The 26,632-nt window shown below is 40.1% G+C and overlaps 1 protein-coding gene across 2 annotated transcripts in view; it reads left to right on the forward strand.

The window, feature by feature from the left end:
* PLBD1 (phospholipase B domain containing 1) overlaps positions 1 to 26,632 on the forward strand; it is an 86,745-nt gene that overhangs the window by 38,424 nt on the left and 21,689 nt on the right. For both annotated transcript variants that reach the window (XM_052639894.1, XM_052639895.1), the window contains exons 3-6: positions 6,326 to 6,409; positions 8,198 to 8,336; positions 13,356 to 13,496; positions 14,112 to 14,256. In XM_052639894.1, coding sequence (XP_052495854.1) covers positions 6,326 to 6,409; positions 8,198 to 8,336; positions 13,356 to 13,496; positions 14,112 to 14,256 — 509 coding nt within the window. The remainder of the gene's footprint in view (positions 1 to 6,325; positions 6,410 to 8,197; positions 8,337 to 13,355; positions 13,497 to 14,111; positions 14,257 to 26,632) is intronic.

Raw genomic sequence — 26,632 nt, forward strand, 5'->3', positions numbered from 1 at the left:
TGGTTGGCTCTGTGCTTCCATTGCAGGGGGCACGGGCTGCTCCCTGGTCAGGGAACTAAGAGCTCATCTGCCACTTTGCGCAGCCAAAAACAACCAAAATTCACTTAGATTTTATAATAAAATGCATAGTTATGAATGTTTTTGAAATTTTTAATGATGGTTGCCCTCAGGATGGACATACAGCTGACCCTTGAACAATGCTGGGGTTAGAGGCATTGGTACACCCATACCCAGCACTATGCAATCAAAAACCCTCATGTAGACTTATAATTGGGCCTCCATATTTAAAGAGTATATATATATATTTTTAATCCACATGTAAGTGGACCCTTGTAGTACAAACACATGTTGTTCAAAAGTCAATTGTACATTTTATGGCTTCTAAATTGGCAGGAGCTAAAAGAAGAATAATAAAATGTTATCTAATATGGAAAATATAAAAGAATGATGAAGAAAGGGATGGTAATTGGAAAACAGTACAGATTATAAAAATGAATCCAAGTATATTAAAATCACAATAGGTGTAAAAGGATTATTTTCATCAATTAAAAAATGTTCAATTGAGGAGATGTCGGTCAAGGACACTAACGTGCCACCAGTAGGTAAATAAGTCCTAGAGATCTAAGGCACAGCATAGTGGTTGTAGTCAACCATCCTGATTATAAACTTCAGAGCTGCTAAGAGATTAGATCTTAGTTGTTCTCATCACAAAAAATGAAATTATAATTATGTACCATGATAGAGGTGTTACTAATACAATACTATGGTGGCAATCATATTGAAACAGATAAATGCATCAAATCATTACACAATGTTATATGTCGAGTATAGCTCACCAAAAATGCTTACTGTATATCATATGAGGGACATTTAATTTTTTAAATAAGTTTTAAAGAAGTTCAAATAATCCTGAGGGGAATGGAAATTAAAACAACATATCATTTCAAATACATCAAATTGTTGAAAATTTGAAAGTCTGACTATGCCAAGTGTTAGTGAGGCTGTGGAGCAAAGAAAAATCTAACGTGTAGTTCAGAAGAACGTAATTTGGTACAATCGCTGTGGAGAACAATTTGGCAATATCTATAACTCTAGGTATATAGAATATTCACCCCAGCGTTTTTATGTGTGTGTGTGTGTATATGTGTATATCCTAGAAAAACAAATGTGTAAAAAGAGATATTTACAAGAATGTTTGAAGTTGTATTATAATAGTGAAAAATAAAAAAACAGTTCAATGTTTACCATGTGAAAGTGAAGTCGCTCAGTCGTTCCCGACTCTTTGCAACCCCATGGGTAGTAGCCTGCACCAAGCTCCTCTATCCATGGGATTTTCAAGGCAAGAGTACTGGAGTGGGTTGCCATTTCCTTCTCCAGGGAATCTTCCCAACCCAGGGATCGAACCCAGGTCTCTCACATTGCAGGCAGACGCTTTACCGTCTGAGCCACCCATAGGCCTGCATAAATGAATTTTTACATAGTCATAGCATGGAATACCATCAGCACATGAAAAGAATAAATTTAAGCTGATAGTAACATAGATAATTCTTTTAAAATGTCATATGGAGGGGTGGGAGGTGTGAAGGAGTTTCAAGAGGGAGGGATGTGTGTATACCTATCACTGATTCATGCTGATATATGGCAGAAACAAACACAATATTGTAAAGCAATTATCCTCCAACTAAAACATCTAAAAAAAGAACTGACCATGTCATTTAGACCACTTACAGAATAAATTATATTAATATAATTTAATACTATTGATTTGTATTAAATATTATGACACTCAATGCAAAAAAATTTAAAAATGTCATGTGGAAACAAACAAGTTAGAGTGGTAGATAGTATGATATTATTTACTTGTTTATATATGTTCTGAAACATGATAAATAATGCTATGCATTCAGTTAAGTTCAGTCACTCAGTCATGTCCAGCTCTTTGCAACCCCATGAATTGCAGCATACCAGGCTTCCCTGTCCATCACCAATTCCCAGAGCTTGCTCAAACTCATGTCCAGCAAGTTGGGGTGCCATCCAGCCAGCTCATCCTCTGTTGTCCCCTTCTCCTCCTGCCTTCAATCTTTCCCAGCATCAAGGTCTTTTCCAGTGAGTCAGTACTTCACATCAGGTGGCCAAAGTATTGGAGCTTCAGCTCCAGCATCAGTCTTTCCACTGAATATTCAGGACTGATTTCCATTACAATTCACTGGTTTGATCTCCTTGCAGTCCACGGGACTCTCAAGAGTCTTCAACAACACAGTTCAAAAGCATCAATTCTTTGGCATTCAGCTTTCTTTATGGTCCAACTCTCACATCCATACATGACTACTGGAAAAACCGTAGCTTTGACTAGATGGACATTTGTCAGCCATGTAATGTCTCTGCTTTTAAATATAATGTCTAGGTTTGTCATAGCATTTCTTCCAAGGAGCAAGCACCTTTTAATTTCATGGCTGCAGTTACCATCTGCAGTGATTCTGGAGCCCCCCAAAATAAAGTCCCTCACTGTTTCATTGTTTCCCCATCTATTTGCCATGAAGTAATGGGACCAGATGCCATGATCTTAGTTTTTTGAAGGTTGAGTTTTAAACCAGCTTTTTCATTCTCCTCTTTCACTTTCACCAAGAGGTTCTTTAGTTTCTCTTCCCTTTCTGCCATAAGGGTGGTGTCATCTGCATCTCTGAGGTTATTGATATTTCTCCCTGAAATCTTGATTCCAGCTTGTGCTTCATCCAGCCCAGCATTTCTCATGATGTACTCTGCATTTAAGTTAAATAAGCAGGGTGACAATATACAGCCTTAACATACTCCTTTCCCAATTTGGAACCAGTCCATTGTTTCATGTCCAGTTCTAACTGTTGCTTCTTGACCTGTATACAGATTTCTCAGGAGGTAGGTCAGGTGGTCTGGTATACCCATCTCTAAGAATTTTTCACAGTTTGTTGTGATCCACACAGTCAAAGGCTTTCATGTAGTCAATAAAGTAGAAGTAGATGTTTTTCTGGAACTCATTGCTTTTTCGATAATCCAACAGATCTTGGCGATTTGATCACTGGTTCCTCTGCCTTTTCTAAATCCAGCTTGAACATCTGAAAGTTGATCGTTCACGTACTGTTGAAGCCTGGCTTGGAGAATTTTGAGCATTACTTTACTAGCATGTGAGATGAGTGCAATTGTGTGGTAGTTTGAGCATTATATGACATTGCCTTTCTTTGGGTTTGGAATGAAAACTGACCTTTTCCAGTCCTGTGGCCACTGCCGAGTTTTCCAAATTTGCTGGCATATTGAGTGCAGCACTTTCACAGCATCGTCTTTTAGGATTTGAAATAGCTCAACTTGAATTCCATCACCTCCACCAGCTTTGTTCATAGTAATGCTTCCTAAGGCCTATTTGACTTTGCATTCCAGGATGTCTGGCTCTAGGTGAGTGATCACACCATTGTGGTTATCTGGGTCATGCAGATCTTTTTTGTATAGTTCTGTGTATTCTTGCCACCTCTTCTTAATATCTTCTGCTTCTGTTAGGTCCATACCATTTCTGTCCTTTATTGTGCCCATCTTTGCATCAAATGTTCCCTTGGTATCTGTAATTTTTTTGAAGAGATCTCTAGTCTTTCCCATTCTATTATTTTTCTCTGTTTCTTTGCATTGATCAGTTCAGTTCAGTTCAGGTGCTCAGTTGTGTCCGACTCTTTGCAATCCCATGAACTGCAGCACGCCAGGCCTCCCTGTCCATCACCATCTCCTGGAGTTCACGCAAACTCATGTCCATCGAGTCAGTGATACCATTCAGCCATCTCATCCTCTGTCATCCCCTTCTCCTCCTGCCCCCAATCCCTCCCAGCATCAGGGTCTTTTCCAATGAGTCAACTCTTCGCATGAGGTGGCCAAAATATCGGAGCCTCAGCTTCAGCATCAGTCCCTCCAATGAACACCAGGACTGATTAACTTTAGGATGAACTGGTTGGATCTCCTTGCAGTCCAAGGGACTCTCAAGAGTCTTCTCCAACACCATGGCTCAAAAGCATCAATTCTTTGGCACTCAGCTTTCTTCACAGTCCAACTCTCACATCCATACATGACTACTGGAAAAACCATAGCCTTGACTAGACGGACCTTTGTTGGCAAAGTAATGTCTCTGCTTTTCAACATGCTATCTAGGTTGATCATAACTCTCCTTCCAAGGAGTAAGTGTCTTTTAATTTCGTGGCTGCAGTCACCGTCTGCAGTGATTTTGGAGCCCCCCAAAATAAAGTCTGACACTGTTTCCACTGTTTCCCCAATTATCTGCCATGAAGTGATGGGACCAAATGCCATGATCTTCGTTTTCTGAATGTTGAGCTTTAAGCCAACTTTTTCACTCTCCTCTTTCACTTTCATCAAGAGGCTTTTTAGTTCCTCTTCACTTTCTGCCATAAGGGTGGTGTCATCTGCATATCTGTGGTTATTGATATTTCTCCCGGCAGTCTTGACTCCAGCTTGTGTTTCTTTCAGCTCAGCATTTCTCATGATGTACTCTGTATATAAGTTAAATCAGCAGGGTGACACCTTGACGTACTTCTTTTCCTATTTGGAACCAGTCTGTTATTCCATGTCCCGTTCTAACTGTTGCTTCCTGACCTGCATACAGATTTCTCAAGAGGCAGGTCAGGTGGTTTGGTATTCCCATCTCTTGACAAATTTTTCACCCTTTATTCTGGTCCACACAGTCAAAGGTTTGGCATAGTCAATAAAGCAGAAATAGATGTTTTTCTGGAACTCTCTTGCTTTTTTGATGATCCAGCAGATGTTGGCAATTTGACCTCTAGTTCCTTCTCCTTTTCTGAAACCAGCTTGAACATCTGGATGTTCACGGTTCACATACTGCTGAAGCCTGACTTGGAGAATTTTGAACATTACTTTACTAGTGTGTGAGATGAGTGCAATTGTGCGGTAGTTTGAGCATTATTTGGCATTGCTTTTCTTTGGAATTGGAATGAAAACTGACCTTTTCCAGTCCTGTGGCCACTGCTGAGTTTTCCAAATTTGCTGGCATATTGAGTGCAGCACTTTCACAGCATCATCTTTCAGGATTTGAAATAGCTCAGCTGGAATTCCATTACCTCCACTAGCTTTATTCATAGTGATGCTTTCTAAGGCCCACTTGACTTCCCATTCCAGGATGTTTGGCTCTATGTGAGTGATCACACCATTAGTTAGGAAGGCTTTTTTATCTCTCTTTGCTATTCTTTGGAACCCCACAGTCAGTCTCTCTTCAGAGCTTCCATAAGCCTCTTAACATTATCAGAGGCAGATAGAAGGCAAACCACAGTCATAGAAAACTATCCAAACTGATCACATGGATCACAGCTTTGTCTAACTCAATGAAACTATGATCCATGCCATGTAGGGCCACCCAAGATGGACAGGTCATGCTGGAGAGTTCTGACAAAACATGGTCCACTGGAGAAGGGAGAAGTGAGTGGCAAACCACTCCAGTATTCTTGCCTTGTAAACAAAAAGATGTGACACTGAAAAATGAACTCCCCAAGTCAGTAGGTGCCCAATATGCTACCGAAGAGTGGAGAAATAACTCCAGGAAGAATGAAGAGATGGAGCCAAAGCAAAAACAATGCCCAGCTGTGGATGTGACTGGTGATGGAAGTAAAGTCCAATGCTGTAAAAGACAATATTGCATAGGATCCTGGAATGTTAGGTCCGTGAATCAAGGTGGATTGGAAGTGGTCAAACAGTAGATGGCAAGAGTGAACATTGACATTTTAGGAATCAGTGAACTAAAATGGACTAGAATGGGTGGATTTAATTCAGGTGACCATTATATCTACTACTGTGGGCAAGAATCCCTTAGAAGAAATGGAGTAGCCCTCATAGTCAACAAAAGACTCTGAAATGCAGTACTTGGGTTCATTGCTCTACATTATTTATGATTAAATATTTAAATATATATGTTATTAAAATATGTATGAGAATAATAAATCCTGATTCAAGATTGCAGTTGCCTCTAGGGAGAAGGGAGGACAATTAATGTCAGCACTTCAACTGTTATGTTTTATATCTTTTTTAAAAATATGAAAGAAATATAGTAAAATATAATGAATGATTTAATATAGTTGACTAGTGGATACTTGGGTATTTGTTATATTCTATGCTTTTCTATACATTGAAAATATTTCCAATTTTAAATTGTGTGTTTGAGTTACTAAAAAAGATAGGGAAGGTTTGCAATAGGGAACATATCACTTGGCCAAAATATCAAGTAATTTACTGTGATGGGATAATCCCAGAACAAAAATTGAAATGTAACGATTTTCATCTCTCGTTTCAGACACATGGATGACCACTTCACAAACCTCTACCCACAGCTGATTAAGGAACGTTCCATGTTGAATAAAGTGCAGGACTTTTTAACGTACGTATGATTAGCATTCCTCTTCTCATCGCTACTGAGGCTTCAGGGATTGAGTCTGTCATTTCAAACAGCCATTTTTCCTTCACCAATTTCTTTTCCATCTCTAAGGCAGGACTCTGGAGTGGTTCTTATAGTTAAGTGTAGCACCTTTTGGTAATAGCATAAAAACTGGTTGCAGACAAATGCCTTCTAATTTATGCCCTTTCAGAGGTCAGGTTAATATATCACATTGTCAGCTGCAACACAGCTAGAGGAAACCTCACAGTACAAGACAGGCAAAACCAAACCCCTGGATCCCTTCCACCTGGGGGATCCTCTCCTTCAGAAATCCCCCTCCTCCCTCTCTAAGGTGCTTCCTTTTCATGGACCTGGTGACTCATCCTAGTTGGGGAGTTAGTGCAAATCTTAAGTTATAATTCCTAACATCCTTTGAAAATATTTTTATTTATTAGCCTTTCTGGAGGCTAATAATTCTCAATATTCAGAATTTGTTTTACATTTGTGGGAATGACAGACTGAGACTAATTTGGGAATAGAAGAACTCTTGGTTTGGCCCTCTAAAATATATACCTAGCAACCTGTTTGTCGGATGTGAAGGTCCTTCAGAGCATCTAGGCTAGATCTCATGAAGCAGTGATACTGTGTTTTTAAATTGATCTGGAGATAGCCTGAACAAGTCAGAAACTGCTTTTAGTATACAAAGTTATGCCAACGCATCTTGCATAAAGTGCAGACAATTAAAACACGAGAGAGAATGAAAGGAGTATAAAACAGCAACAAAAAGACTCTTTTGCAGGACAGTCGTTGAGGCAGTTATTGGCAAAAACTGGAATAGAGGAAACCATATACTATGAAAATGATCTGAGAGACATGTAAGCAAATACAAACCACTATGTCCTTAAGAGCTTTTACTTTTTCCTGTTTAACTTTACCCCTTATATCTACAAAAGTAAGTTACTCAACTTGTCCTTATGGATTTAGTGAAAACATTGTAATGTTATATGAGATGCATTTGAATAGTCTGTCCTCAGCTTTCTTAGGTCTCAATATCACAGATAAATAAATAAATAAATAAATAAATATCACATCTGTGTTTCTAGATAGTTCTAGGTAAAGCATGCAGAGTTATAAAGAAAGAGTCCTAGTCCTTGGGGCTTCCCTGGTGGCTCGGATAGGAAAGAATCTGTCTGCAGTGCAGGAGACCTGGGTTCAATCCCTGGGTCAGGAAGATCCCCTGGAAAAGGGAATGGCTATCTACTTTAGTATTCTTGCCTGGAGAATTCCGTGGACAGAGATGCCTGGCAGGCTGCCGTCCATGGGGTCATAGAGACTTGGACATGGCTGACCAACTAACATGTTCACTTTCACAGTCCTTGGGAGAAATAAAAAATCATTTAGGATTTGCTCTGATATCTTTTCAAAATGACTGGAATGTTACAAGAGCCAGAATTTAAATTATACTAGCTTTTGTGTGTACTTATTCACTCAGTCATATCTGATTCTTTGGGACCCCATGGACTGTAGCCCATCAGGCTCCTCCGTTCATGGGGATTCTCCAGGCAAGAATACTGGAGTGGGTTGCCATGCCCTCTTCCAGGGGATCTTCCCAACCCAGGGATCAAACCCAGGTCTCCCACATTGCAAGCAGATTCTTTATCATCTGAGACACCAGGGAAGCCCTATACTAGCACAGGAATATGAATATATAATCTTTAAGTGCTTGGTTTTAATTCAGCTTTAGAAGAACAACTGTAGAGACCACTAGTACAAATCTAATTTGTCTTCCAGGAAGCAAGATCAGTGGACCCGGGAGAACATCAAATATTACAAGCATGACCCATTTTGGAAACACGCAGGCTATGTTATGGCACAATTGGATGGGCTGTTTGTAGGGGCAACAAAGAGAGCTATATTAGAAGGAACAAAGGTAAGATTTCTAGAAAGCTACTCAGGATTTATATGGTATGGCGAGAATACTGAAAATGGTCTTTAAAATTACATTCCAATTAAAGAGAAGATCAAATTAGAACTAAAGAATAAATTTCTTGCATAGAAGTACTGTCTTATCTATCTCATTACTAGAACCTGACTCAATGTCTGACACAAAATCCAAGCTTAACACACAAATAAACCAGCTTGTTTCTGTATCCTCTCAGTCTCGTTCATGTGCTCTGGGTCAGGTTAAAGTCTGATATGAATGTACTGGCTATTTGATTAACCTACTAAAGCTAGAGTTTTAGGCAATATGATAAAGAGAAATGTATAAGTTTTTAAAAAGTGTACAAGTACTATGCTTTCCATCTTCCATAGCATGTGCACACACATACACACACAGATACACACACACAAACACACACAAAACCCAGGCCCACACATCATAATGTTTTCTGAAAAGTTTACTGAATCATTGAGGATAGAAAGGTACAAAAATTAGGAAGATTTTATTTCCTGGGGGTAATATATATACCACCCACATAGCGCGCGTGTGCACACATGGGACAAAATATATACAATGACAGTTTATAGAAAATAGGTGCAAAAAGTATTCTTAATCACATGAGCCTGGCCTTATGTGTGCATAAATTAGAAATACAAATTAAAACCATACTGAGAAATGCTTTGTTTAGTCACTGAGTTGTGTCCAATCCCTTTATGAGCCCATGGACTGTAGTCCACCAGACTCCTCTGTCCATGGGACTTCCCAGGCAAGAATATTGGAGTGCATTGCCATTTCCTTCTCCAGGGGATCTTCCCGACCCAGAGTTCAAACCCATGTCTCCTGCATTCACAGGTGGATTCTTTACCACCAAGCCACCTGGAAAGCCATACTGAGAAATATTTTCTTACTTATCAATTTGACAAAAATTCCAAAGTGTGAGAGCGTACTGTGTTAACAGGTAATGGGGGGAAAAGATATTTTCCTGAAAGACTGGTGGGAATACAAAATGGCATATCTGCTATGGACAGTTTGGCACCCAGCACCAAAATCACATACTCATTTATCCTCTGACACAAGATTTCCAGGATTATCGCAAAGGTTCACTGGCAGCAATATAAGCCTGTTCATTGAAGATGATTTACAGTAGTGAAAAGACTGAAAACAGCCAAAGACATGGAAGACTGGCTGTACGAATGATGTGGCTGTAAACAGGAATGAGCTGTGTCTCCATGTGCTGCTCTGGACTGACCTTCAGAATCTGTTATTAAGTGTAAAAAGTGAGGACCAGTGTATATCGTGTGCTGCCTTCTGCATAAGAAATTGAGCTGGATAGATAATAGATGATTGATAGATACATGATAGATAGATAATAGATGATAGATAGATAGATGATAGATTTACTCATATTTTCAAGGAGAAACAGCAATGAAAGTGTAAACCAATAACTAAAAGATAAATGAAAAGAGAATGGAGGGAGCAGAAATGAAAGCTACATTTCTCTGGATATAACTTGTTTTTTTCCATTTAACTTTGAAACCATGTAAATGCTGTTCATACTTAACAAAATTTTTGAAAGCAAAGTGATTCCTAAGACCTGAAAACAAATGCACACAAATATACTTAATGGTACATCAAGTTCATGGTATAACCATATGGGCAACAGTTAGACAACATCAAAACAGAGTTATTGAACTTCCCTGGTGGTCCAGTGGTTGGGACTCCACACTTTCGGTGCAGGGGGCATGAGTTCGAGCCTCGGTCAGGAAACTAGGATCCCACATGCCACACAGCATGGCAAAACAAATGAGCGAAAAACAGTTATCCTCAAAAAACAGTGCCTCCTCAGTGGAATAGATGCTAAGGATAAGAAAATCACCAAAACAAAAATAGACAGCCTTGACTTGTAATCTTACGTTAGTAAAAATATTGATATTGCCATTTTGAAGTCTGATAGAGTTTGATAGATAAAGATAAAGCAAAGAAGTATATTAGATAACAAGATTTTCAGCACAAGAAATGTTAATGAAGTGAACATGCTGTGTATTTTTTAATTAACATATAGGTAGGAAATCATTACTTTTAGCTTCCTTAAAAAAAAAAAAACTCCTTTCTTTGTCCCTTGAAAAAGCCTAGAAGTAATGACAACAGCCTTGACCCAGCAGCGTTTAGTCTTTCCTAGGAGAATATGGTCTATCTTAAACAAGACATAGAAGCGCTAGCCATGAAGAAAAAGATTGGGAAATTTGACTAATTAAAATAAGAATTTCTTTTTATTAAAAAAAAAAAACAATATAGAGAGTGAAAAAATAAGCTACAAACCAAGGGAAGATATTTTCAAACATTTAACTGACAAAGGATTTATATCTAAAATACATAAAGAATGTCAAGAAATTTTTAAAAAGAACATACCCAGTAGGAAAATGGGTAACGGGCACAAAATGTCAACAGAAACTTCACAGAAGAGGAAGCACAAATGACCAATAAACATGCGAGGAAATGCACAATTTCAAGAAAATGCATCATAAAGCCACAATGAAATCCTATTACACACCAGAATTGGGAAATCCAAACCACTATTGGTGTAAGTAAACTCTTACAATCACTTTGGAAAAGGATTGGACATTACTTGAAACATTTGAGGTTAATACATATTCTACAACCTGGCAGATCCACTCAGAGATTAGATACAGTTTTGAACATGGGGTCCACATATGTAAAAGTTCACAGCACCATTGTTTACTGTGAACTGTAAACATCTCAAATGTTTATCCTAAGTATATTGTGATACCATATGTTCATGTAATGCGATACCATACAGGAATGAAAATGAATGAACCATTTCCACACTATCGACACTGATCAATGTCAAAAAATAATTTTGAGCAAGAGAAAGCACATGATATGATTCTATTTATCCATATTCTAAACCAGCTAAGTTTTTAAAATATATTGCCTAGAGATTTATACATAGATGATAAAATGATAGGAAAGCAAGTAATGAACAACATGAAATTTAGCAGAGTGGGTACCGCTGGTGGGGAACGGAAAGGAGATTGGTGACTTTCTCAGGTACGGCTAATATTCTATTTAAAATAGTCTATTTTTTAACTGGGATGCAGGTACATAGGAGTTTATTTTTATTATTTTTTCTTAAAATGTGCATATACATCTTCATTCTTTCATATGTATGATGTGATTCTTGATTTTTAAAATAAAGGCAAAAAATTTAAAGGCAAATTACAAACTGAAAAAAATCTTGCAATTCATATCAGACCTAAAGAGCTCTTAAAAGTAGATAAAAAAGAATAACCTAGTAGAAAAATAAAGCATGTTAATAGTTCACAAAAAGTAAATCCAAAGATTCTTAAACATATACTCAGACATATTCATAAATGCCAAGATAAACTACGGAGAAGGCAATGGCAACCCACTCCAGTACTCTTGCCTGCAAAACCCCATGAACAGAGGAGCCTAGTAGGGCTGCAGTCCATGGGGTCGCTAAGAGTCGGACACGACTGAGCGACTTCACTTTCACTTTTCACTTTCATGCATTGGAGAAGGAAATGGCAACCCACTCCAGTGTTCTTGCCTGGAAAATCCCAGAGACGGGGGAGCCTGGTGGGCTTCTGTCTATGGGGCTGCACAGAATCGGACACGACTAAAGCGACTTAGCGAGATAAACTACAGTGAGGGGACTTGCCTGGCAGTCTAGTGGCTAAGACTTCATCTTCTAGTGCAGAGGAGTTCGATCCCTGGTTGGGGAACTAAGATCCTACATGCCTCATGGCCCAAAAAAACAACACGTAAAACAGAAGCAATATTGTAACAAACTCAATAAAGGCTTTAAAAATGTTCTACATTAAATGTAGCTACCAGATACTGTTTTTTCCTTATCAAATTGAAAATAAACTAATTGTTTAATTCATTGTTGAGGCTGTAATAGTATAGTTGAAATAAGCCCTGTGAAGATAATATGGAAATATCTATTAAAATCAAAATCATCTCTAGAAATCTGTTCTACACAAAGTCACACACATAGAAAATAATGTGTCCAAGGCTGATTATTGGAAGATTGTCTTTAATAGTAAAAGACTAGAAACCACCTAAAAGCCCATCAATAAAATAAATACTGATTAAAAACATTATAACGCATCCATTCATTGACATACTATTTAAAAGAATGAGGAAGATTTTTACATCCAATATGGAAAGGTCCCCAAGATACCAAAAGATACGAGGAGGAAAAAAAATCAAGGTGAAAAGAAGCACATAACATATACTGTCATTTATGTTTAAAAAAAATGTATTTGTAAGGCATTTTTAAAAGATCCCTTGGAGGAGGGCATGGCAACCCATTCCAGTAGTCTTGCCTGGAGAATCCCCATGAACAGTGGAGCCTAGTAGGCTACAGTCCATAGGGTTGCAGAGTTGTACACAACTGAAGCAACTTAGCACAGCACAAGGCATTTTTAAAAGTCTAGAGAGTTATCCTAGAAACCAATTCAAGTGGTAAACTGGAGATAGGACTGAGACTTGAGCAAACGGAGAACAAGAGTGAAAAGAATTTCCGCTACAGATCTTATGGCACCCCACTCCAGTGTTCTTTCCCGGGAAGTGCCATGGACAGGGACGCCTGGCAGGCTACAGCCCATAGGGTCACAGAGGCAGACACGACTGGGCATGCACACATGTACATATGTATCACTCGTGCCAAGACTGAAAAACCCTGGGGTAGAGAAATGCAAGCAGAGTGCTCTGTTTGTTTTCCTCTCCTGGGACCCACTCCTCGAATCTGTGGATAACGGGCCAAAACGTCTCGTAAACTATAAAGTAATAAAAATTATTTTATAAAGTACAAAAATATCTAAAGTACAAAAAGTATCTGTTACATGATGGACTCTTCACAAAGGAATGATGTAGTGGATACCTAACAAGGGGAACCCTCCCAATAGAAAATGACATGATAGTAACAAGTCAATGTTAAGTACAGTCTTTGTCTTTCCCCAGCCCATAACCCTGTTCCAGATTCAGTTCCTGAATGCTATTGGAGACCTGCTGGATCTGATTCCCTCACTTTCTCCCACAAAAAACTCCAGCCTGAAGTTTTTTAAGAGATGGGACATGGGACATTGCTCTGCCCTTATTAAGGTGAGTCATTCGGTAGCCTTTCTCTTTGTCCTTCTTCTGGTCCGTGGAGATTCTTTCTATATGTCACCCAAACATGGCGTCTCATCACCCCTGCTGTAGTTACATATCACCTCATGGGTTCCTCTGTCATGGAAGTTAAGAACTGGAAGGAACTGATAGAGGGAATTGGATGTACATGATGTTACCTCTGTTTGGATGCTAGTGGTAAAGAACCCACCTACCATTGCAGGTTCAATCCCTGAGTCAGCAAGATCCCCTGGAGGAGGGCATGGCAACCCACTCCAGTATTCTTGCCTGGAGAATCCCGTGGACAGAGGACCCTGGCAGGCTACAGTCCACAGGGTCACAAAGAGTCAGACACGACTGAAACAACTTAGCATGCACACAGCACTTCTGTTTCTTCCATCATTTTTCTCATGCCGTATGTACCTGCCACCCCTACCTTCCAGGATCTTCCATTTTGGAAGCTAGGATGGAATCTGCCTTGTGTACATTAAAGGTTAATTTTCCACTACCAAATATAGCAATAAACACCTCAGTAGATGTACAGTTCCCTGTACATGTCCCACATTTGCAGTCAGTTATCTGTTTACTTCACTGTGATTCTGGCTCTAGGTTCTTCCTGGATTTGAGAACATCTTTTTCGCTCACTCAAGCTGGTACACATATGCAGCCATGCTCAGGATATATAAACACTGGGACTTCAACATCGTTGATAAAGACACCAGCAGCAGTCGCCTCTCTTTCAGCAGTTACCCAGGTAACTAAATTTACAGGGACATCTCAGTACTTTTGAGTCCTATTTTCAGATGAAACCTTGGTGATTCAGAGTAACTGGAATGGATGAAGAAATGTTTAGTGATTAGCATATATTAATAAAAACTGGTTTTTAGAGTGCTGTTTGAAGAAATATAACTCTATTACTTTTACTTAAAGTACTATGTCATAAACTATGTTAAGAGGATTGCCAGAAATTCACTTCTACAAATGCCAACTGAGTATTAAGTACAAGTCACTTTCTGAGGCTCTGCAGTGGAAGCAAAGATAAGCAAGAAAGATCCTGATTGCAGTTTCTCCTTGGGAGCCTGTCTCCAGTTCTCTTTTTTATGATTTTTTTAGTCAAAATATGGTTGATATACCCATTTCTCTTATTCTTTGCAATATCCACAGGACTTTACCTAGCATGTGGCAACATGTATTTAAATAAATTTTTGCTGAATGAATGAGTGAATGAATGTACAAGCTTATAGGTCTTATACTAACAAGATAAATAAAATACAGATAAGAATAATATTACTGCTGAATACTGTATAGGCTACAAAAGAAGTGTTAGAAATGTTGTGAGTATACAAAATAGGGATAACTCACATCTGATTGTTGGGAAAAGGAAAGAAATTGACATTTGAGATAAACCATGAATGATGACTAGAATTTGAGGAAGTAGAGATGGATGAGAAGGGACAGTCTTTGTAGAGTAGGAATTGCAAACTCCTGTGCCTAAAGCAGGGGGCTTCCCAGGGGGCTCATGCCTGCAATGGGCTTCCTAGGTGGTGCTAATGGTAAAGAACCACTTGCCAATACAGGAGACATTAGAGGTGTGGAGTTCGATCCCTGGGTTAGGAAGATCTCCTGAAGGAAGGCATGGCAACCCACTCCAGTATTCCTGCCTGGAGAATCCCATGGACAGAGGAGCCTGGTCGGCTACAGTCCATGGAGCCACAGAGTTGGACACAACTGAAGAGACTGAGCGTGCACATGTGCATGCCGAAAGGAGACAAGAAGGTGATATAAGTGAATAAAAGGGATCAGTGAAAGCAAACCAAAGTGAAAACAACTGTAGCAAAGACAGGGTCCACTGAAAGGGAGTCAGCTGTTCAGCACCTACTGACTTGTCACCCAGACATGTCCTAGAGTATTTCCATATCCTCTAGCTTCTCAAGAGACAAATATGGATTAAAAAAACAAAAGCCACTGTCTAAACCCCTAAAATTGTATCTGATAGCTGGAATTGCCCTCAACAGCTGGTTTGCAACCTCTTCAGGAAACATCACCAGCAAAAAGACAAGGGGGAAGTTCTTACCAAACATCCAAGTGTCCTACACGGATATGATGTGGACACTAACCTCTAATTACAAATATGCAACTTACAGGGTGGTTATACCAACCACCTGTCATATCTACCTTTGAAAGAGTATTTTTGTCTGAGTATTATTGCCTCGTCTGGTTCTGTTGTTCTTGATAACACTAGCTTTACCCTATCAGGAATTCTGACCAGGGGAATAGTGGTCTGTTTTACTGTCCTTGTGATCTGATCCTTCCTTTGAGACTACTTAGCTTTCATCTTTGTTGTTGTTTGCTGAATTGTTTTAGTATCGAGGGGGAATGAGGTCTCCTTTCTTCAAGTTAGACCATGCTTTGATTCTTTGTTCCAAAATTTAAGGACAGCAAGATACTGAGACAATGAACCATTCCTACTCTCCCTCCTATTTTTGATAAAATGCAAAATTCAACTGCTACCTGAAATCTTTGCTTTCAAATCTCTCCTATCTTAACAGTCCTGGATCCCAAAAGTAGTGAGGGAGAAGGACATGGAGGAATTTCATATGAAAACGTTCAGCTTGCCAATATTTGCATATATTATTGTTGTTTGGTCGCTTAGTTGTGTCTGACTCTTTGCGACCCATGGACTGCAGCACACCAGGCTTCCCTGTCCTTCTATCTCCTGGAGGTTGTTCAAACTCATGTCCATTGAGTCGGTGATGCCATTCAACCATCTCATCCTGCATTGTCCCCATTCTCCTCCTGCCTTCAGTCTTCCCCAGCATCAGGGTCTTTTCCAGTGAGTTGGCTCTTCGACTCAGCCAAAGTATTGGAATTTCAGCTTCAGCATCAGTCCTTCCAATGAATATTCAGGGTTGATTTCCTTCCAGAATAGACAGATACAGAAGTATATATATAACTGAGAGAAAACAAAAGACATCTTTCTTACTCCAAGATGTTTTTATAGGAGCCAATGAAGCAGTGTAATTCATAATTTCTCTAACTAAACTGCTTTGTTCTCAACAGCAAACATGAAAACTATGTAGAAGTTTGTTTATATTACAAAGAATTGTTTAATTAACAGATCAGTCACATCGGATTCATTCAGTAGGTGTGGAACTAAGCTTTGCCGTGAACTCTATGCCATGTGAAGGTGCTGTTGATCCCAGAAAAGAAGCTAGGTGACTTGTTTTTCTTTGGAGGAGGAATGCCACGGTAGATTGAGTGAATTAGGATCATGATGTTGGTTTTGTATTCAGAGTAGCAGGACCTGGAAGGTCTTCCTAATATGCATAAATATACTAAGAATTGTTGAGTCAGAACTGATAGATCAAGTCATGATATAATTTATTCATCTATGATTTTCCATTAAAATGTGCTAGACAGAGTGTTTATGATGAAAAACAGGACAAACGGTCTCTATTCTAACAAAATTTACCTTCTTGTAAAAAATAGAGACAAATAAAAGAAAACAATGCTTAAAGTGTGATTTGTGTAATAACAGGGAAGAGTAGTTTGGGGATGAGAAAACTTTTAAGAGAAAGTAAAGTTTATGTTAAGACACAAAAGCAAGTATAAATTAGGCAGACCAATCAGGATATGTGATGGAATGTGAAGTAATGTTCCACATGGAACATAGAACATGTAAAAGCCTGTAGGCAAGAAAAAATTCAGAGAAGCCCAGAGGGAGGGAATGAAGGGGCAATGCAAGACTATTAAAGTGACAAGTGGAAGTAACATTAATAGATTTGCATTTTAAATGACAAAATGCCAACCTCCTGAGCAGTGGACAAAAGAGGCTTCCAACAGAATGTGTAGAAGGCTGAGGCAACAATCCAGGCAACTCAAACCATGTAACATGTTATAGCTCAATATATGGTTAGAAGATTGATATTCATCTCCAAAAAGAAAAAAAATATGACTGCTGAATTACTAAAGCAGATCTTGGCTTTCTGTATATTCCTATTGTTCTTGCCAAAATCCTTGAGGGATAATTGCCTAGTAAGAATTATTACAAGGGCACTCTCAAAACTCCTCCAGCATAGGGGGATAGGAAGAGCATTAGTAATCCTTCACAGTGCCTTGGTCAATATTGCAAAAGGATTTGCTTACCCCAGCACACCCAGACTTATTCAAGCCAATCTCATGTTCTGTGTTCACCAAGAGTCCCAGCTGACTTCATAAAAATAGAGGAGGTTATTCAAGGAAACAAATTAATATAATGTCCCCCATTTTAATCTAGAAAGGTTTAAGGCAGTGTCGAGGATGACAGAGTAGAAAAATTCTGAACTCATGGGCTCTCATTGACACACTAAATCTACAGCTAAATGTGGAACATTTCCCTCTGAAAAAGATCAGAAAACTAGACAAAATGCTTCCCACAACACAAAATAAAAGGAATACATTGAGGCAGGTAGGAGAGGTAGAGACATGGTCTTGCAAAAGACCTCCCCTTATTGTATGCAGCAACACTGGACAAAGAGGACTCTCATGAGCCTACTGCTTCTCCAGGAGGAGTAAGAGATTGGTGCCCCACCCCAGTCACCCCAACCCTTGGGGTCTGCCCCAGAAAGATGAGCCCCCAAAACTCCTGCCTTAGAGACCCAACAGGGCTGAGCTCCAAGGATTCCAAAGTGCTATAGGAATGTGAAATTCCCCTATTAAAGGATTTTGCATGTGGTCTTACCCCCAGAGTGAGCAGAATAACAGTATCTTGAAAAGGGCCATACGTGAAGGAGATTCATTGTCAATCTAAAGGCATCAGCTGGAGAGGCAGGGGACAATTGAAAAGCTCCTGGGCTTCCCTGGTAGCTCGGTGGTAAAGAATCTGCTTGCCAGTGCAGGGGATGCGGGTTCGATCCCTGGTCTGGGAAGATCCCACATGCTGCAGAGCAACTAAACCTGTGTGCCACAGCTACTGAGCCTGTGCTCTAGAGCCAGGGAGCTGCAACTACCAAGCCCGTGTGCCCTAGAGCCCGTGCTCCACCACTAGAGAAGCCACAGCAATGAGAAGCCCATGCACTGCAATTAAAGAGTAGCCCCCACTCGCCTCAACTAGAGAAAAGCTCGCACAGCAACCAAGATCCAGCACAGCCAAAAATAAATAAATAAGAGCAAAAAAAAAAAAAAAAAAATCCCCAAACCCTCCCGAAGGCAGAGGCACTGATGGACCTGGTTGTTGCACTCTCCACCTAGCATGCTAGAACAGGTTGGTGAGCTTGGATACAACAGCCTCCCAACTGCCTAGCTAAGCAGACAGGGGTGAATCGTGGCGACAGCGTCCCACGTCCTTGCTGAAGTCTGCAGGCACAGTGGTTGCGCCACTCTCCCACCTCCTGGCTGGGGCTGGAGAGCTGTCTTTCTGAAGCCAGTGAGCGTGCCCCACCCACTACACTCCCTAGCAGTCTTGCTAAAGTCGCTGAGCACGTGCAATCTACACAGGGGACACCCTTTGATCCCTTGGCCTTGCTGGCCAAGGACACTGGCATTCCTGAGCTCCACAGGGCTGTAACCATCAGAAAGACAATTCTCAGCAGGCAGACACCCCCAGGGCACTGCACAGACAGCAAGTGGAAATAAAACCCAAGTATTCCTGTGAAAAAGACCTATTTACTTAGCATGGAGCTTCAGCTTCAGACAGGCTTCAGGTTTTCCACCCCTCTAGAAGCTAAGGAGACATAGCCAGGGAACATAAGCTGGGAGACATCATGCTGGCACACCCCCTTGGCCTCACTATAGCTCGGGAACTCTTCCCGGATAAAAGGTTATACACTGGGACTTCCCTGGTGGTCCAGTGGATAAGAATGTGTTGTCTATGCAGGTGCAACATGTTTGATCCCTTGTCCGGGAAGATTCCACATGCCACAGGGCAGCTAAGCCTGTGTGCCACAACTACTGAAGCCCACGTGCCTAGAGCCCATGCTTTGCAACAAGAGAAGCCACCGTAATGAGAAGCCCATGTACTGCAAATAGAGAAAGCCTGCTTGCAGCAACACAGACCCAGCACAGCCAAAAATTAACTAATTAGAAAAACAATTTAAAGAAAGCTTATATACTTGTCTGGATCCTTAGTTTCTGCCACCATCACTAGGCACTCCCTGGAGGAGGAAATGGCAACCCACTCCAGTATTCTTGCCTGGGAAATTCCTGGACAGAGGAGCCTGGGAGGCTACAGTCCATGGGGTCGCAAAAGAGTCAGACACGACTTAAACAGACAACATATATGTAAAATAGATGACTAATATGGACCTTACTGTATGACACAGGGAACTCTACTCAATATCTCTAATGGATGTGGGGAAAAGTGAACCCTTGTACACTGGTTGGAGGAAATCTGTATTGGTGCAGCCACCATGGAAAACAGTATGGAAGTTCCTCTAAAACTACAACTATCATAAGGACCCAGCAATTCCACTCCTGGATGCATATCCAAAAAAAAAAGCCAAAAACACTACCTTGAAAAGATATGTGCCCCCAAGTGTTCATAGCAGATTAATTATTTACAATTATTTACAATTTACAAATTGTACAATTTACAATTATTTACAATTTACAAAATTATTTACAATTGCTAAGACATGGAAGCAACCTAAGTGTTCATCAACAGATGACTAATAAAGAAGATGTGGTATACATATATTATATATATATATATATATATATATACACACACACACACACACACACACACACAGACACACACAATGGAATACTCCTCAGCCATAAAAAGAATGAAATTTTGCCATTATGCTAAGTGAATTATTTGACTTATGTCAGACAGAGAAAGACAAATACTATATGAAATCACTTATATGTAGAATCTAAAAAAATATAACAAATTAGTGAATATAACAAGAAAAGAAGACTCACAGATATAGAGAACAAACTAGTTGTTACTAGTGGGGAGGAGAGAGGGTTTACAGAGGGTAGGGGGACTGGGAGGTACAAACTATAGGGTGTAAGATAGGTTATAGGGTGCGTTTTACAACTCAGGGAATAAAGCAAATATTTTGTAATAAGGGTAACCTTTAGAAATTATATTAAAAATAAAACTTGTTCATGTCAAAAAAAAGATCTACTGATTTCTATTGCATTGAAGCTTTAAATCAATCAGAGAGAATCAACATGTCAGTAAACCTGAGTCTTGGCATCCACAAATATTGTTTCTCTATTTATTTAGGTCTTCTTCAATTTGAGCAATTTTTTTGTAGTTTTTAGTATATCGGTCTTACATACCTTAAACTAATTTGAATCCTAAGTGAATTTTGATGCTACTATAATCAGAATCAGTTTTTTATTCCCTTTTCCTATTGTTCATTGCTTGTATGTGTGCATTAGTTATCTATCACCATGTAACAAGTCATGCCCCAAATTCGTGACTTGAAGGAATGACAGTAATTGTTTAGCACCTCATAGTTTCTATGGATAAGGGATTTAGATAGGGCCCAGTTAGGATGGCTGGTGTCTACGAAGACTCAGGGACTGAGGGGCTGAAATCTCTGATAACTTAACTGAAGCGAAAAGATGTACTTCCAAGGTGACTCACTTCCATGGTCAATAAGATGCTGCTGACAAATCAATTCCCCTCCATGGGCCTCTCTGTAGAACTGTTCAAGTATCCTTGAAACAGGGCTCCTGGTTCCCAAACCAAGTGATCCAAAAGAACAAGGCAGAAACAGCAGTGACTATTATGACCTAGTCTCAGAAGTCACTTGCTGTCACTTCCACCACATTCTATTTATTAGAAGGAGGTTGTTATGATTAGTCCACACTCAAGAAGAGGACGTTAGAATCTATCCTTTCAAGGGAAAATTGCCAAGGAATTTGTGGAAATTTAAAAACCATCACAATGTCAAAATACTATTTTTTGTATATTTACTTTTTATCTTGAGAACTTTCTAAGTTCATTTATCATTCTAATAGCTTTTTTTTTTTTTTTGGTAGATTTCTTGGGATTTTTCTAGATGCATCATCAGCCCATCTCTGCAGGAAGACAGTTTTACTTCCCCCTTACCTTGTCTGTCTTTGTTTTCTTCCATGAGTGCACTGGATAAGACCTCCAGGACTGTAGACGATAGACTAGAAGTGGCATGGAAATCCTTGCCTAGTTCCTGATCTTAAGTGAAAAAGTATGCAGTCATTCACCGTTAAGAATGATGTTAATTGTAGGCTTTTTGTAGATACCCTCTATAAGGCTAAAGAGGATTCCGTCTCTCACTACTTTTCTTTATGTTCTTATCATGAATAAGTGCTGCACTTCCTGCAATTCTCATTTTCTATTAAAATGATCATCTGATTTTCATCTTGTATTAATATAGTGAGTTCCATTGATTAATTTTCAGATGTTAAATCAACTTGGCATTCCTTGGGTAAGCCCCAATTAATCATAATGTACCCTGGAGAAGGAAATGGCAACCCACTGCAATATTCTTGCCTGAGAAATCCCATGGAGAGAGGAGCCTGGCGGGCTACAGTCTATGGGGTCACAAGAGTCAGATGCGACTTAGTGATTAAACCACCACTATCGTACAGTTTATCATTTTTACTTGTGGGAGGAATCATCCAATTTCTTTCATTGCTATTGGAATGTTCAACCTATGAGCACTTTTATTGCCTTTTAATGCATCTTACCCAAATGTTTTCCATATTAACAAAAGTCTCACAAGAGCTCCTCTTCAAAGCCTTCCCTAACTTTCAGGCAGAGCCAGCTACGCCTCGTTTCAGCTTCCCTGATGCCTGTGGGTAACTTCTTCAGAGCCCATGTTCCGTATTCATGTCTGCATCCCCAGGGCCAGTACAGAGGCTTGCACATGGTACTCATTGAATAAATATTTATGGAGGCAAGGAAGGAGAAAAAAAATAATGGAAAGAAAAAGGAAAGGAGACAGCAGACAGATTACAGACAACCCATCCTGATGTGGACATGTGGAAACTGGAGAGAGAAAGATGGGAAATTCAGTGAGAGGTGGAGAAGGGCCTGCTGAAGAGATCATCATCTCTATTACAATCTCATTGACTTCTCTTCCTCTTGCCCTCCCTTTTATTTTTTTAATAAACTGCATGTTTTTTAAACTAATTTATTTAGCACCCTCCCTTTATACTGTTGATTTGAAAACAAGAGTCTAAGATGTTCAGGAATTGTTATCCAGGCATCTCAGGTGCACACCTGGACAGCAGAGGGACTGGGCCTGTAAGTTGGTCCTTTGTAGCCACCCAGGTGGCACTAGTGAAGAACCTGCCTGCCAGTGCAGGAGACAGAAGAGATGTGGGCTCCATCCCTGGGTTGGGAAGAAATGGAACCCACTCCAGTATTCTTGCCTGGAAAACCCCATGGACAGAGGAACCTGGCAGGCTACAGTCCATAGGGTCTCAAAGAGTCAGACACGACTGAAGCAAGTTAGGACCTTAATAGGAATGACATGAATAGGACCCAACTAGTTATATGGGAATTAGGCAGCACCCAAATTTTAAGTGAGTTACTTTAAACTTATTTGTGTTTAACCTGTCTTTGAAATAAAAAGAAAAAAAAAAAAGCCCCCAAAACTAATGTTTGTTTAATTCCTACTTATGTGTTCGGCATTATAACTGACAATCAGTGTATGCTTAATTCACATTTGGTGTGTTTTATGTCACTTAATTTTCATAAAGACCTAACAAGGAGGGTATTGGATTGGTATTTTTCAAATAAACAGGCTCAGAGAAGTTAAATAGCCTTTTCAGAACCATACTGCTCAGAGGTTGGGCAGTGCGGTTTAAGTAAAACATATCTGACTACAAAATACCCATTTTTTGTTTGTTTGTTTTCAGAAATGGTTCCATTTGGTATCTAAGTTAAATGGTTAAAACTAAAAGAGACCATGGACTCAAAGGGCCTCCTGGGATGCGGGTGGGTGGAACTTTTGCGTGGGAACCAAAGCTGGAACCTATTCAAAGTGTTCTAATTGAGGAGTACAGTAAATAATGCTGATGCCTGTGAGGCCGAGGCTTCCCGCTTAATCATCTGTAAGTGGAGCGCTCCAGAGCGCACTCAGTATGTTTCACCAAGCATGCATGCCTTCCTACTTTGCATTCCATCTGGGCGTTCCATCGCCTCCCACACACATGCTACGTACCCCTTACAGTTTCGTCAGGAGCTTGTTAAAAATGCAGATGCTAAAGTGCCATCCATAAGAATTCTTAACCAGCTGATCTGGGTTGGTGCATTTGAACAAGCACCCCAGGCGTTTCTAACTTATTGGGTTTCCAAGTCTATCCTTTTAGACTCTGGCAGCCCTTCGGGTCTGGGTAAACATGATTTTGCTCAGCCTTCTCCTGTTTGACGTTCCAATACTTGAAAGTAGGAAGATAAAAGAATACTCTCAAGGCCTGGGGAAAATGTAGCCAAGTCTCCTTCATAATTCATAATATTACTACTTTCATTCATTATTAAATTGCCTTGATAGTTGTAAACATTTTTAATGAAGTACAATTACTTTTATTAATTTCATGTTGCCTCTTTTATCTTAGATACTTTGATCATAAGGCTGAAATATATACAAACTATGATTTAACACATGCCAAGATCTAGATCTTCCGCCTTTAAAAAGCAGAAGAACCAAAGGAGGAGAAGAAATAAAAGTAGAATTAAATAAAAGTAGAACTCGGTCACCTATTCCAAAGACTGTAGATAGATTTTCTGGCACTTCATTCCTGCTTTCGTACGTACCTTTCTTTCATGTTCCTCTTGGGTACCATCCCAGGATACTGAGTAGCCACCCAGGTGGCGCTAGTGGTAAAGAACCCGCCTGCCAATGCAGGAGATGTAAGCGACGTGGGTTCAATCCCTGGGTTGGGAAGATCCCCTGGAGGAGGAAATGGCAACCCACTCTGGTATTGTTGCCTGGGAAATCCCATAGACAGAGGAGCCTGGAGGGCTACAGTCCAAAGAGTTGCAGAGTCGGACAAGCTGAGACAACTTAGCACCAGGATGTTGATAACTTCTGCCAGGCCACCCCTGCCTTGAATCTTTCCCCACCTAGCCAAAGAAAGCTTCTTCCCTTCTATCTTTCCAGAAATTCCACCTTATTCTCTGCACTTTTCTTGATTGACTGGTCATAAGGTAATTTTCCCCACCTCCACCCTGATTGAACATGCAGCTCCCCATGATTCACCCTCTCCTTAACTGCTTCTAATGTATTTGCTCCATTGTGCATACGTGTGGTTGCCATTTGCATGACTATTCCCCTCAATTTTGTCAGACGTATGTTAGGGTGGAAAAGGCATGTGTTGAGATTCAGTTCTAGATTTATCCCTGACAATGCTGTTTATAAGCTTTAAGAAGCTAAACACTTAAAAAAAAAAAAAAAAAAACAAAAACCCTCATCTAAGCACTCTTTTTGTGAAGATCAAATGAAAGTATCCATCCTTCTAAAGCAAAGTGTCTGATGTGTAGTAGGTACACTATAAATGTTAGTCACCACCATCTTCTCCTTCTCTCTTGTACGTAACAGTTATTTACTGAGCACCTACTATGTGTCAAGGGGCTTCCCAAGTGGCACAGTGGTAAAGAATCAGCTTGCCAATGCGGGAGACCCAAGAAACACAGGTTCGAACCCTGAGTCTGGAAGATCCTTTAGAGAAGGAAATGGGCAACCCACTCCAGTGTTCTTGCCTGGGAGAATTCCATTGACAATCCGTGGGGTCACAAAGAATTGGACACGACTGAGTGACTGAGCACAAACACACTACATGTCAAATCCTTTTTCTTGCCACTGGAGTGAACAAGACAGGAAAAGTTCCTGCCCTGGTGGAACTTACATGCTATGGGGCAGATGGGAAAGGAACAATATAGCCTAAAGTAAATAACTTCTTATTGAAGAAAAGCAGACAATTTTGATTGTTCGACTGAACATTGATTAAATGTACACCTACCTCTTCATATTTACTCTGTATAATCTTTGTTATTAGATTGACAATGCTGTTATTATTGACAATGTTAATATTGACGCTGATAACTTCTGCCAGGCCACCCCTGCCTTGAATCTATTGACGCTGTTGTTCAGTCACTAAATTAGGTCCAACCCTGCGATACCATGGACTGCAGCATGCCAGGCTTCCCTGTTGCTCACTATCTCCCCAAGTTTGCTCAAACTCATGTCCCTGAGTCAGCGACATGCTATCTAACCATCTCATCCTCTGTCATCCCCTTCACCTCCTGCCTTCAGTCTTTCCCAACATCAGGGTCTTTTGCAATGAGGTGGCTCTTCACATCAGGTGGCCAAAGTTTTGGAGCTTCAGCTTCAGCATCATCCTTCTAATGAATATTTAGGGTTGATTTCCTTTAGGATTGACTGGTTTGATCTCCTTGTAGTCCAAGGGACTCTCAAGAGTCTTCTCCAGTACCACAGTTCAAAAGGATCATTTCTTCAGTGCTCAGCCATCTTTATGGCCCAAGAGATTATTATTACCTTAGAATAAGAATTATGCTTATTGTTTTATTTGAGCTACTTCAGGATATTCAGACTCCAGAGTATGGTTTTCATGTGCCTGAATATCTAATAGTATGAATCTTTAATTGATCACATTCCTGTTGCAGGGTAAAGCAGAAATGCGCTGGAAAACAAAAACAAAAACCCAGCCATACTTGACTGAAAAATAATTACTGAAAAGTGAAGGGGGAAACTGGTTGGTACCAGTTAGGTTCTTAGCAGAAAGAGAAGTAAATGAATGCCATTCTGTAAGGTAGGAAGACTGAGTCCATTGTGAAGCAGACAGAACAAATGACTGGAAGATTTCATGTTGAGGGATGACATGGAGAGCACCTTTTCTTAGGGAGGAAGCAGAGGTTTTTCCCGCTGCAGTCACCTTAGTGCAGGGCTCCTGGTGGAGACTCGGAGTGGAGCAGAGGTGGGCAGGGAGAGCAGTCGGGCATGTGACTTTTGGAGAAGCTGAAGGAATTCTACTACAGTCTCTAGGCTGGGGTCATTGCATAGTGCTTGGAATCTCAGTTCAGTTCAGTTCAGTCGCTCAGTAGTGTCTGACTCTTTGTGACCCCATGAATCGCAGCACGCCAGGCCTCCCTGTCCATCACCAACTCCCGGAGTTCACTCAGACTCATG

This window comes from Budorcas taxicolor, chromosome 5 (genome assembly GCF_023091745.1).
Source record: "Budorcas taxicolor isolate Tak-1 chromosome 5, Takin1.1, whole genome shotgun sequence".
Classification (NCBI taxonomy): Eukaryota; Metazoa; Chordata; class Mammalia; order Artiodactyla; family Bovidae; genus Budorcas; species Budorcas taxicolor.